The 13,067-nt window shown below is 53.9% G+C and overlaps 3 protein-coding genes across 3 annotated transcripts; 1 reads left to right on the plus strand and 2 right to left on the minus strand.

Moving 5' to 3' along the window:
• Nucleotides 1–357: 357 nt before the first annotated feature.
• Nucleotides 358–3,148, minus strand: J4E78_003396 (uncharacterized protein; the record flags this gene model as incomplete). Its single annotated transcript, XM_049364036.1, has 5 exons — nt 358–498; nt 550–1,165; nt 1,254–2,136; nt 2,511–2,847; nt 3,083–3,148. 5 exons carry the CDS (start codon nt 3,146–3,148, stop codon nt 358–360), a joined length of 2,043 nt encoding a protein of 680 aa, XP_049224701.1.
• Nucleotides 3,149–7,899: 4,751 nt separating this feature from the next.
• On the minus strand, nt 7,900–9,823 carry J4E78_003397 (uncharacterized protein; the record flags this gene model as incomplete). The annotated part of the gene is made up of 5 exons (XM_049364037.1): nt 7,900–8,147; nt 8,333–8,479; nt 8,984–9,209; nt 9,260–9,317; nt 9,741–9,823. The coding sequence occupies 5 exons, from the start codon at nt 9,821–9,823 to the stop codon at nt 7,900–7,902; spliced, it is 762 nt and encodes a 253-aa protein (XP_049224702.1).
• Nucleotides 9,824–10,806: 983 nt separating this feature from the next.
• On the plus strand, nt 10,807–12,862 carry BBP1 (Branchpoint-bridging protein; the record flags this gene model as incomplete). Its single annotated transcript, XM_049364038.1, has 5 exons — nt 10,807–10,960; nt 11,015–11,222; nt 11,269–11,486; nt 11,680–11,903; nt 11,954–12,862. 5 exons carry the CDS (start codon nt 10,807–10,809, stop codon nt 12,860–12,862), a joined length of 1,713 nt encoding a protein of 570 aa, XP_049224703.1.
• Nucleotides 12,863–13,067: the final 205 nt, after the last annotated feature.

Here is a 13,067-nt window from a genome sequence, read left to right on the forward strand (position 1 = left end):
GGCGTTTTGTCTCGCATGTTGAGCTCAGCCTCGGCCGACGCCGAAGATTCTGGCCATGTGAATGTGACACGGCACATACGTGCGTCCCCAGCTTAACAGCTGTAAAGTGTACATTGGCACTTTGGAAAATATCTACAGTTCGCTGGCCTGATTGCAGCACAGCTAATCGCTCAAAAAGCGCCATCCACAGCTGCATGCAGCTGATCGCATGCGCCTGCTTACGTGTCTTCATAACCACGCGTCGAAAAAGAGATTATAGTTGTACAACGCTCCAGCCAGGTATCCAGCCCGCAGGCTTGTCCGAGTCGCTCCAGACGCCGAATCCCACAAACTTGCTTCGAACGATTTGCGGCTCACTTATATGGCCAATCCGTTTCCTAAACTTGTCCAGCGATACAAGGATAGGACTTCCCGCCGCTTCGCAGGCGTCATCTCTCTGGCGTGGCCGTGGCCTTTTATTTGCGCTAATGTCGAGATCATCACTTTGCGGAAGTTTCTCTGTGTCTCGTTAGCGCTGTCACATCCAGAGACCGGAGTGATGCGGCTTACCTGATACTCGGTGTTGAGAGTCACAACGGCCGCCTCGTGTGCCCGGACAATGGTTTCGCACGCTCGAATAACCCCGTCATTGGTCTCGGTCGATAGCTTGTCCGCTAGAAGGAGCAGGATCAGACTTCCTTGCAGGAGATACATGCCGAACAAGTAGGGCATAAACGACAGATCCGGATCAACGTCCAGTATAACTTCTACCGCATGCGCAGCGGATATCGCGTTGGAAGTCGCCGCAAGGAAGGACTGTGAGCAAATCCACATGTTGTCGTCCTCCAATAGTGCCACCGGATCCCATTTGCCGTGTAACAGGATATGCAACACGTGCATGATGTGGGTGGCATATGCCGCGACTTTCCTCGTCTGATGCATCCACTCGCTCCGAACTGGGTCTGGGGTGCTGTTGGCCTGCGCTTCCTCATTCGAGCCGCAGCCATGTTGTGCCTTGAAGTCCTCGATGCTGTACGCGTACCGTTCTAACTGGCGGGTGATTTCTGCCTCGTGGAGCTCCCAGGATGTCCGTTGGCCGAATCTTGGATGGTTCTTCTGTGCATTCAGATCTACAATGTCTCCGAGAATCGTCATCAAGGGCAGGAAGAAACCGAAAATGTCATGCCTGTAAAAGTTAGCCTCGTGTTCAGACTCATCGTCATGTGCCGAAGAAACTCCCACTAGAGCATCTTTCGGCCGCGGTGCGTACGTACGATGTGCACTCAAAATTGAGTCCCCGTTTCCGTGACCCAGGGTGGCCAGTGTAGAACTCGCCCGTCTGCCAGAGGGTGTCAGGAACCGGCTGGAACAAGTCCTCGCATTCGTTGTCGAGCATCGCCAACGGTCGGTTGTAGCAGAGGCCAAGGTGCCGGTCAACCATGTACAGCAACCACCACAGTCGGCGCCTTTCTTCCTTCATCTCTTCCACGATTGCTGCGGATGGTGTGCCCACAGGTGCCTGCGCGCTGGCGCCTTCCGGCATACCCGCCTCAATCTCCTTCTCTGATGCAGCTGTCTCTCGCTCTTTCACGGGTCCTTGTGGCAGTTCTCGGCCTAATTTTAGTTCTCGAGCCAGCGACCATGCCGCGTTCCACCACCGCAAAGAAGCCGCTTTGTATTCGCTCGCGGACGTCACGACTCCGAGGTTGATGTACGTAGCAACATCATCCAGGGTGCTGGTAGGTGGCATTGCTCCGTCGGGTCTTCCATCGTATCGTCCTATAGCTCGGTCAACTCCGAAAGCGTCGTGTGCGGCAGATGTCAAGCCAGGTCCAGGAGCGAAACCGTGAGAGGATGGAGAGTGGACAAGAGGCTTGAGCAGATCTACTGTGAGCTTCCACAGCTTCTGGCTGATGATAGCTCTGGCTGACGGCGAAGATGTCAGATAGCTCGCTTCACTCGTCTGGGCAGCGACCCATAGCATGCTTGATAACAGAGCGGGGCTGCATTTCCTGGGCTTGTGTTGTCGGAGGAAACTTCGCTTCCTGAAAACGGATCCGAGAATGTACGGCGAAACCGGTTCCATGAATACCGACGAGGAACTTTGGAAGTAGAATTCGAGGAGATCGCATGCGGTGGTGACATTGAGTATCGGTCCTAGGTGGGGTAGTAGTGGCCCCAAAACAGGGTATCTGCAAGCGGCGAGGGCGGCGCCGTTTTGGGAGGAGTTCGCGCTCACTCCAGACTGCGGTGATCCGGTGTCTACAGAACCATAGCTGTGTGGAGACGATTGCCTTCCTGTTGCTTGGTACTGCATTGGATACGTCATGTTGGCGTACTCCGGAGGGATCGAAACCGGTGTACCATTAGGACCCGGAATAAGGTGCATGCCTGTGACTGTCAGCGGCGCTGCTAATATACCACGCATCGCAGATACGCTGGGGGGGTTTCGAGTAACATACGAGACAAACGAGACATGTACACAGACTGGGAGTTTTGTGAAGCACTCCGAGCTCGGCCATCGTACGTACCGTTCATGGCGTACATCAGCTCTTCGCGAGGCATCTCGGCATGCATGGCCGGGTACGCAGCACCAGAACCAAGAAGCAATGGGTCGATCATCATGTGGTTGACAGGTGGATCGAATGTCGTGCCAGGGTTCAGAGCTTGCCAGTCACCTGCAGGCAGACCACCTTTGCCGGCTGGGAAATGTTGTACAACTGGTGTTGCTTCAGATTGCGACCAAACATCTTCGTCCATCTCTGCCATTACGCCGGGCCTCTCGTAATAACTCGAAATTCCATTGGGGGTTTGCGGACTACCACTGGCAGCTGCCTCTTCTCGCTGCTTCTGGATGTGCCTCGGGACCTGCGACTCGTTAGCTACTCGATGTACTTTAAATGCGCGATGTACACGCGATACCAAATGCTTCACGTTGAGGTGAGGGACAAGGTTGTTGATCGTTGGAGGTGCTTACTTTTCCGCGTCGTTTCTTTTCACGGTTGTACTGGCAGACGTACTCGAGCTCTATGCAGCGCGAACACGGAGCTTGGCCGTTGCATCTTGTTCTCATTCGATGGCAATGATCGCATGCTCGGCTCACTCTTCGCTTCACGGGTGCCGAGCCACGACGTTCAAGCTTGGGTGTCTCTGCTGTTGTTGTCTCCATGGTTGCGTTTGTGAGTTGGGATGACGACTATGACTTCAACCGGCCGCCGTTGTCCCTACATAAGATCAGCATAAGACGGCCCCCACCAAACACGGCCGACGTACTACTTTGTTCCAATGTGGCGACTCAATTCGAGAGCAGCGATTTGCGAGGGAACGGCAGTTTGTGCACGCGGGTGACGTCGCGGGAGTACTTGAGGACGAAGGAGTCGGTTGCCGGAAATCTGGGGACGACCACGGGTCATGCGATACTTGGGGAGCATATGTGGGCCTCCGACAAAGCTTTGGGTGCCGAGGATACACCCCGACTGTGAAATGTCCTAAGCTGCAAAGACGATTCCAAGGGTCAGTGTGACGATCTGTGGCTTGAAGATTCCATGCGTCCACGCGGGCTTCGAGAAGCGAGATCAACTGGAGAGCAATATCAGAAGACGCAATGTTTAATTCGAGCATTCATGGATGTATGAAAGCTACGACCCATTGGCTACGGCAACCAGGCTCTGGGGCAAGACGTGGCAAGGGTCAGGAACACCGTAGCAGGGGACCGTAGCAAGGGTCAGAAAATCCTACCGCATGATTCGAGCATGGCTAAATACAAATTAGCCGGTGGGAGATGCGCTGCGCAGCGTCGGCGCTAGGAGCGAACCGCAGAGAGCCCCGCTTCTTCGAAGTTCACACCGCACGTCAGCTTCCCGCCAATCCTTGCCTGCGCCGACTACCAATACCTCCTGGCACTTTCTCCAGGTTGTGGCTTGTAGCGCCTGACCATGAATAAGACCCCGAAGCTCTTGCGCAACATGCGTGTCGGAGGTATCATCTTAACGCGCCCGCTATAGCCCCCCTTCGCCGATATTTGGCGCGCCACATTGGGAGCGCTGCTGGTTTGGAATGCCCTCATCTGCTGAAACGGCTTCCGTCCCGTTTCATGGTACCTGGACATCATTGGCGTGCCCTTGCCCGTCAAGGACCAGACGTCAGAACGTCAAAAATATGCACGCTGCCATGGCATCTGAAACCCGATACCTGATACCGACAACGATCTTCTCGTGAAGGCATGGCACGACCTTTGCGCTACGCCCAATGATATCCACACCCGGTCCCACTCCCTTGAAGGAGCGTGCGTGAGTCTCGACCCGCGGACAAGCTTATATTTCAGTATCCACAAAGGAGTCATTAGTACTGAGCGTCGCCGGGCTGCTAACACGGGTACTGTATTCGAGCGCACACCGCGACAGCTACGTTGGTTGAAGCGTGAGCTAGGTGTGTCGGTGGATTTTGGCCAAACTTTGTTATGTGGCTTCGCGGTCCCCGCCATGCAGGAGAAGCCGAGCAGTCCTAGGGCCTCTAAGCGACGTTGTAGTGCCTGCAAACCCACCTCCGATATGTGGTCGGCCCAACGTCACCGTTTTTCGTCTATATGCGGAACACCGCGAACTGGCCGTATAATCCTTCTGCCAGCACACCAACAACGTGAACGGTCCAACGACTAACGAACTGGTCGCAATAGCTCTGGAACCAAAAGTCCAACATTGGATCCGCTTATAACTTCATCGAACGGAGACTATCCAGGCATCCTGAGCTTATCTCAGGTACGCGCTACACGGCAAGTTCTCGAAGACTCAAACTTGGAAGCCTCCTCGGGTGTCTTGACCAGTTCGTCAGAGTCTTGCAGCTGGGTCTTCAGACCCACGTGGGCGCCATCCGTTGAACAAAACTCTCCTCAGCTGAAACCGTTGGCCGATGGAAAGGGATGGCACTGCTCCCTGGCTCCGTGCCAACGATCTTCATAATTCTGCCCAATTTTGTCGTCACATACTGAGAGTTTGATCCACACCAAGACGAGGGCAGCGCCTGCCGGCCCGTTGAACTAGCTTGCAGCCTCGCAGAATACTAGATGCTGCACCACCACTGAAGTGTTGACTTCTCCGGCCCTACAGGTAGACAGTAAGATTGCTTCATTCTGAGAGGCTGCGCGTTGCGACCACGAGGGGGGCCCGCAATACATCTGCAAGTTCCAGTGCGAGGGCCCGCACAATGAACATGCATAAGGGCAGAACCCCTTCACTCTGGCTTCGACAAGATGACCAATCTGTGCCTTCTGGGTCCTCTCGCCTGCAGGCAGGCGCCAAAGCTCATCCTCTTTGTGTCAAGCCCCGAGACGTGTGACCATACAGCTTTGGCCTTCCTATCTCTGTAAGAGTCAAGCTGATGCAGGATCCCACTCACATTGTACTCATGAACGCAACTGTCCGGATCATAATCTATTGAAAGCCATGTTTCCCCACAAAAGATGGGTTTGGATTGCAGTTTGGCGACTGCGTCTGCTCATGCAGTTCGACAGTTCGAGGCCTCAAGGCTTGTTGCCAGCTTGCGACGCTTCACTCGCCCTGGCTTATTCACCACTCACAGACCGGATCCCCGCACGTATTTGCTGAATTTTTGCTCCTTTCCTGTAATATGGAACGACATTATTCCAGCCACACAGAGGTTGTTCAATATGGGCGGGAGACGTGTTCAGTGCATACTGTACTTACTGCTAGATCAAGGATTCAACACCAGGACACTCGTGATCAAGCGCAGTTGAGTTCACTATGACCATCCCCAGACTATATACTCCTGAGCAATATGAGCTGGAACTCAGACTCGCTAGTTAGGTACTATGGCATGCAGCAGGACCTGCCTCTGTCATGTACCCCAGATTTTCCAACCAGTGAAGCCGGGAACGTGGCCTACACCAAACCTGGGGAACTGACAGCGTCGGCTGAACGGACGGTCCACCCGCTTCGCAAAGACGATGCTTGTCTGCCCTGTAAATCTTATGACCCGCTTCGCTCGACTATACTCTAGGAGGTGCGATGTTCACCGTTGAGATCGATCCGTGACAGTTCTGCGGGGGCGCCGCCTACCGCGTCGGCTATGGCAGAGGCGAAATAGCCGTAGTATAACAGCTACGGCTCGAAACCTCACAGCTGGGGCATCAGGCTTCCTCAGACCCTTGAGGCTTAACCGGCTCATTCTAGCGAGCCTAACCGTCGTTGCCGCCGTCGCAGAGCAGCGTACGATCATGCAGCCTGCAGCTGATCGAGCAATAATGCGGGGAGAGTATCAGACTGGGGAAGGGACTGATGGTGTTGCGGGACGCAAGTCTGACGCATGCTGCATGGAGGAATAACTGATGAAAGGGGCCACGCCTGTTGGTGGCTCAAAATAGTCCGTCCTGCTGATACAGGTGCAGGCACCACTATGGGTGAGATGCAGGTGCTCTGCACAAACCCGGGGCGATATACATGCTCCCCTGAACTGATAAACACTGCGTGTTCGCCCTTCATCAAACCAGTCAGCAGCCCTCGCACTTGCTCTGGGAACACGACTGATCCTTCTTCGAGCCCCTGTGGAATGATACCGGGAGGCGACGTGTTCCGTACCCGTGGTTATGTCCTTCCATTCACGGATAGGCCGGGTGAGCTGATGCTCCCGGCACACAGGAAGCTCTGATTGATGTCTTTGAGACGAGTAAGATTCAACCATGCCTAGGCGCGCGTTTTTTCTGAGGCAATCTCTGATCCCTCGCTCGATGGCTGAGTCCATGGCTGAGTTTCCAAGTTTCGAGCGGGTGTCACCGCATGCCCACCGTCACGGCAACAGGCGATGCCGTCCGGATCTTTCCAGCCACCTGAGCGGTAGGCACCAGCCCATGCGCGTGGCAGACACTGTCACAAACGCTTGGTCCCTCTCGCAATTAACAGACACTAGATCTGTCTGTTGGGCCCAGACTGACGGTGAGTGTTAGCACACAAGCTGCCATTAGGTCCTTTTGTTTTTCAAGTATCTGAGTGCAGCTGCATCGGCACTTGGTGGTAGCGTACTCTGGGGACAGCCGGCCTAACACTAGGCTACCCAGCTCTGCGATCGCGAGCAAGCAAGCGCTCCTCAGCTCCGACACCGTACGGGCAGTTTCCCGGGCTCCAACAAAGTCTTGGGACACCCTTCTCGAACGTTTCAGACAAACAAATGTGCAACTTGACAGCAATCGGAGCGTTCGCGGTGTTATACGGGATCAACGGGCCTGACCTCGCGAACAGACACTAGTATTGTACTAGTGTAATGTCCCGTCAACCGTGATGAGCCCGCCACTTTCCATCCATCATTTCTTAAGTCACACCCCTGATGACTGAGTGTTACGCAACCAAGCTTGCAAACCTGGATATTCCCTACTTTGTTGACATTCTTGGCAGGCCGCATATACTTCACCTTTCGGGCTTAGAGTCCTGGTGTGGTTCTGTGACTAAGTAAAATGATGAATGGTCTTGAAACTCACCCGAGCTCACGCGAGAAAATGCCAAGATGTAAAGTTCCAAGTGGGTCATAGTCACGAACGAGCAGTGCTGGTGGGAATGGTGCAGGTCTACCCTGACTTGTTTGGCGTTTCGTAGATGGTACCTGCAGTGATGCGATGGTGGCGCAATGTTGTTTATAGTCTGGAACTTGAGGGTGTTAGTTGGCGTGAAAGTGTGCGCCGTCTAGGACGATTGTAACAAAGTTCGGATTCGGGTTCTGGTGCGCTACTAGGTAGACTCTAATTTGACTTGATCCGATTGGTCAAGCACCCAGAATCCTCGGATGCGATTGGCTACAGATCAAGGGTTTCAAGGTTGCTTGTCCGCTCCTCTCTCACATGAAGCACCCTCATGCCCAAGGACCTTCCCTATGACGAGACGTCGTTTGTCGTCATTTGGAATATGCAAAAATAACTTACTTTTGCTTCTCGGCATCCTGCTTCATGCCGCCCTGGATCCATTTGCGGCTCTTGGCAGCGTACTCCTCCATCTTGTTCTTGTCTGCGAGGAGCTCTTTGATCGTGTGAGGGTCCGGGACATGACGACCCTTTTCAACACCGGGTCGGGATGTCATGCGCTCTTCCCAGGCCTTGAGGGAAGGAAATTCGTCAATATCAACCCCAGCCCAGCCTGCGGACGCCACCCAGCCATAGTGCGAGATATCTAGCATGTATCAGCACATATCATCATGGGTATGCTGGAGTAACCAGCTGCTTGTGAATGCTGGGTAGAAGATGTGGGTTTTGACGAAGTTTCGGATAGATCATAGATGCTTCCATAGATGGTGCCATCATCTGCGGATGTAGATGTCGAGCCCACCGCTCAGTACATCTAAGGGGAGTGCTTACCGGCAATTGTACATTTCTCGCCACACAGATACGGCCTGTTATCTGAAGCAAGATGCTTGTCAAGCACTGAGTACAGACGACGTGTCTCGTTCTGGTATCGGTTGACACCGTACTCAATGTGCTCAGGGGCATATCGTGTGAAATGGTCTGCGGTCCACGTTAACCTGATATCCCAGCTGACATGGTACGTCTCGGCTCCATTGCAGTATTGTGAAGCAGTCTGACGCCAAAGAGGCAGTAATCTGCGCCACCAGGGTGACTGTGCCTCCGATGGCTTCTGGAAATACCTCCACATCGGAATCGACCCCCACATCGGAACCAAGATCTACACTACAGCCGCTCGAGCGGTAATGCTGTCTCGTGAGGCTTTCCTCGCTTACTATGGGAGGACTGATTCGATACGGTCATCTGGGTCGATGGAACCTGAGTACCAAAGCCAAGACGATGGACTCGGCGATCAAGCCATGCTGCGCCCATCTTACTATACATAACAAGATCTCATTGCCGCTCCATGTATGGTATTGAATGACGACACCACCTTGGGAGCGGTAACGAACCGTTATTGCAGCGGGTGACAAGTCCACATGATCTCGGGACTGCCGTGAAAAAGCAATGACTAGGAAGAAAAAGCATGGGGAAAGTCATACTTACTAGCTTGACCCTGCATCGGACCAACGCCGGCGTTCTGAAAGTAAAGCCAATTTTTCATGGCATACCAATCTCGGGTTCCCTTGGGAAAGCTGATCTTGTGATCTGAGTCGTAGCGATCGACAAGGTACTCCATGATGCTTCCGGATTCGAAGAGGTTGATAGTCTCCCCGTCGGTGAAGGTGTCGGTCAGTGTGGGGATTCGCCCATTGGGGTTCATCTTCAGGAACTATCTGCCGTTAGCATGGAATTGATGCGAAAATGGAATATAAGGCTGACCCATTCTTCCTTCTGTGTGTTCTTGGAGATGTCGATCTTGTGGACTTTGTAAGGGAGACTGGGGATATCAGTAAGCTGAGCTAACCTTGAATGCATGACATCTTTTTTCTATAACCTCTGTGGATTATGAGTAAAAGATGTAGCGCTTTGGAAATGTACGTTATTCGGCCATGGCTATCCAGAGGCATTCGAAGGTCTGGCACGAAAGTGACCCATCGCAACAGACACTTTCCGATGCGCAGATGCTGCTGACCATACCCCAAGGTACTTCATGTAGGTCAAATAGATCTCTTGGCTTGTTTTTCGTCTACTTCGAGCTTCTCGGAAACACCGAGGTTGCTGTCCATTCCTCTCGCACTCGTGCAATGACAAGAGCCTTGACAGCGGAAGAGATGGAAATAGAAACATGTACTGCTAGGTTTCCCCAAGGAATATCCCCGAGATTGTAGTAGACGTCTTACATGGTCAGAAAGATACGTACCCTAGTTCCTCCAAAGTGATGGAGACCTTGATGCCATTAGGCGTCTGGGTGGTGTACAGGTTGATGTCCGATTGATGAGACATTTTTGCGATGGATCGGTAGCTGTAAGTCGACACAGAAACAAGCAAAGAATCGCTGTGGTTCGTAGCTATATAGCTTAAGAACTGACGTAGTGGAGCTTTGTGGTCAGACAGCTGCGATGATGAAAGTGGGGTGTAATGAGGGGCAGGTTCGGGCGAAACCAGCCTTCATGCTTTGTTAATAGTGCCGACGGCGAAAACTGCGGCGATTCGTAAGCGACTTAAGAATCCAAATCTTATGCTTTAGCTACTGTGGTCAAGAGCCTTGGTGTCAAGGAACAGCTACCTAGGTACTTCAGCAAGCTCATTGCTTAGAAGCGACCGCCAAAGCCTGCATCATCCAAGAACAACGACAGCCCCAGCACTCGTAACTTGGCCATCCAGACGTGTCCCTTGTATAGCTACAAAGGTTGGTGAGGACTATGTAGAGGCCAACATTTCGTCTGATAAACCATAGATTCAAATGTGGTAGCAGCTAAGAACATTAGGTACAGAAGTAACGATTGTTAAGCAAAGCGGAGAACGGGAGCAGCCCCAAAGGTTTCGGCAAGTGAGTCTTCGACACGGTAAAATGGAAACCTGTCGATAAACTCTTACGGCGGTAGCTCCCCTAGTATCGCTGACGAAGCGCTGTACAGTCTGGTTGTACTGCACGCGCATAAGGTCGATGTTGAGATACCCGCAGGCTCCGGAATGGCCAAGATCGTAGTCTCGGACATGCTAATATGATAACATAGGGACAGGGGCGTCGTAAAGAGCTTACATAGCGACAACAGGCTACAAACTACGCGAATATGTGAATGTAATGGTGAGATTCGCGTTTGAAAGCAGCAGCGGTGTGCACGTGATCTGCAGGGCAGCAAACCGCAGCCTAAAGCGGCCAAGCGTGCTCCCTACTAGCCTGAACCTTTGCCTCGTCGCGACAGCCTCCACTTTCTCACCAACTACACCTCCATCGCAACCACAATCTCTCGTCAACAGCAAACATGTCGTGGCGCAACCAGGGCATTACGGGCTCTAACAATATCCCTCTAGGTACTCGCCGTCGTTTCGGTGGAGGCGACGATGATGGCGGCTACAACCCATCAGCGCCCGCCGAAGGCTTGTCTGAGTTGAAGCGCGGCCGCAGTCCTGAGCGCAGTAAGTCGAGTCTTCCCACGCACTCCCATTCATCGGCTAACAGCCAAGCTGCAGACTCTGCCGACGGTCCGCGACAGCGCAAGAAGCGCAACCGATGGGGTGACGCGAGCGAGAACAAGGCTGCTGGCTTGATGGGCTTACCGACTGCCATCTATGCCGCCATGACTACTGAGCAGCTTGACGCGTATACTCTGCATCTGCGCATTGAGGAGATTACCCAGAAGCTCAAGATCAACGACGTGGTCCCAGCCGATGGTGACAGGTACGTGGCTTCCCTCCTCAAACATTGGAGATGCTAACTTGAACAGGTCCCCATCGCCGCCGCCCCAGTACGACAACTTCGGTCGCCGTGTCAACACTCGCGAGTTCCGCTACCGCAAGCGCCTCGAAGACGAGCGACACAAGCTCGTTGAGAAGGCGATGAAGACGCTTCCTAACTACCACCCACCTGCCGATTACAGGCGGCCTACTAAGACACAGGAGAAAGTCTACGTTCCGGTCAATGACTACCCGGAGATTAACTTCAGTACGGAACTAACCCCTCTAACTCCCCTCTCCCTGTTTTGCTTTACCCCAGCCTTTGTCTTGACCAGCCTGCTCAGACTGCTGGATGTTTACGTGCATCTAGTGGCAACTGTAGTACAGCTATGTCACTAACCCTAACCCTTTTGCTCACAAATTTTTGATCATACACTAACCACAGCTTTTTGCACTAACAGTTGGTCTACTCATTGGCCCCCGTGGAAACACCCTCAAGAAGATGGAGACCGAATCCCAGGCAAAGATTGCGATCCGTGGCAAAGGCTCCGTCAAGGAGGGTAAAGGACGTTCTGACGCAGCTCATACCAGCAACCAGGAGGAGGATCTTCACTGCTTGATCATGGCCGACACCGAGGAGAAGGTCAACAAGGCGAAGAAGCTTATCCACAACGTCATCGAGACTGTAAGTCACCACTCTGTTCCCAATTCATGTACACGTACTAACACCTATAGGCTGCTTCCATCCCCGAAGGCCAGAACGAACTCAAGCGAAACCAACTACGTGAACTTGCCGCCCTCAACGGTACCCTCCGCGACGACGAGAACCAAGCCTGCCAGAACTGCGGTGAGATTGGTCATCGCAAGTACGACTGCCCGCAGAAACAGAACTTCACGGCCAGCATCATCTGCCGCGTCTGTGGTCAAGCTGGTCACATGGCTCGCGACTGTCCCGACCGCAAAGTTGGACAGCCCTGGCGCAACGACAACCGTTTCCCCGACCGCGGTCAGCCAGCTCGTATCGCTGCTCCGGAGAACGAGCTCGACGCTTTCATGGCCGAGATGGGAGGTGCCCCTGGACAGCCTCGTGCGGCGATCGAGTACAACGGCAACGGTGCTGCTGGTGGAGACAGCTACGGTGGAGGCGAGCGTGCCGTCAAGCCCTGGGAGCGTGGTCCTACTGGTGGCTCTGCACCCTGGGCGCGCAACGATGGCGATGACCGTGGTCGCGGTGACAGCAACTCTGCTGCTCCTCCCCCGTGGGCTGGTGGTGGCGGCCGTGGCGGTCAGTCTTACGACCAAGGCTACGGTGCTGGCAACGGTGCGGCTCCTTGGGCTTCTGCTACTCCCACTGCGCCTGCTGCAGGTGCTGGCTACGGATACGGTGGTTATGGTTACGACCAGAACGCTGGCATGGGCGCTCCTGGTGCCTACGGTGCCCCTGGCTATGGCGCTCCTCCTCCTCCCTCCGGTCCTCCTCCTGGACTGGGTCCTCTCTTCCAGAGCTATGGTGGTGCTGGCAGCCCTCCTCCGCCTCCCCCACCGCCGTCTGGATCTGTGCCTCCACCACCTCCTCCAGGCGAGGCGCCTCCTCCTCCCCCGCCTAGCGACGCTCCCCCGCCACCTCCCCCACCTCCGGCTTAGATGGGCAAATGATGCAGTTATCGCGCAGATTCCGGATTGTGCGTAGCCAGTTTTCGTGTCTATGCCCACTGGTATCTAGCTATTAACAGCTGTAGCAATACTTTTGTCTTGAAAGCGCAGATGGTGGTCTTTGGGAGTCATGTACATCTAATTCGAGCAGAGAGCCGCTGGTATATGGCACAGGTAAGCTCACGGGCGAGGTCTA

Source organism: Alternaria triticimaculans, assembly GCF_023758025.1.
Source record: "Alternaria triticimaculans strain BMP 0046 chromosome Unknown scaffold_3, whole genome shotgun sequence".
Taxonomy (NCBI): domain Eukaryota; kingdom Fungi; phylum Ascomycota; class Dothideomycetes; order Pleosporales; family Pleosporaceae; genus Alternaria; species Alternaria triticimaculans.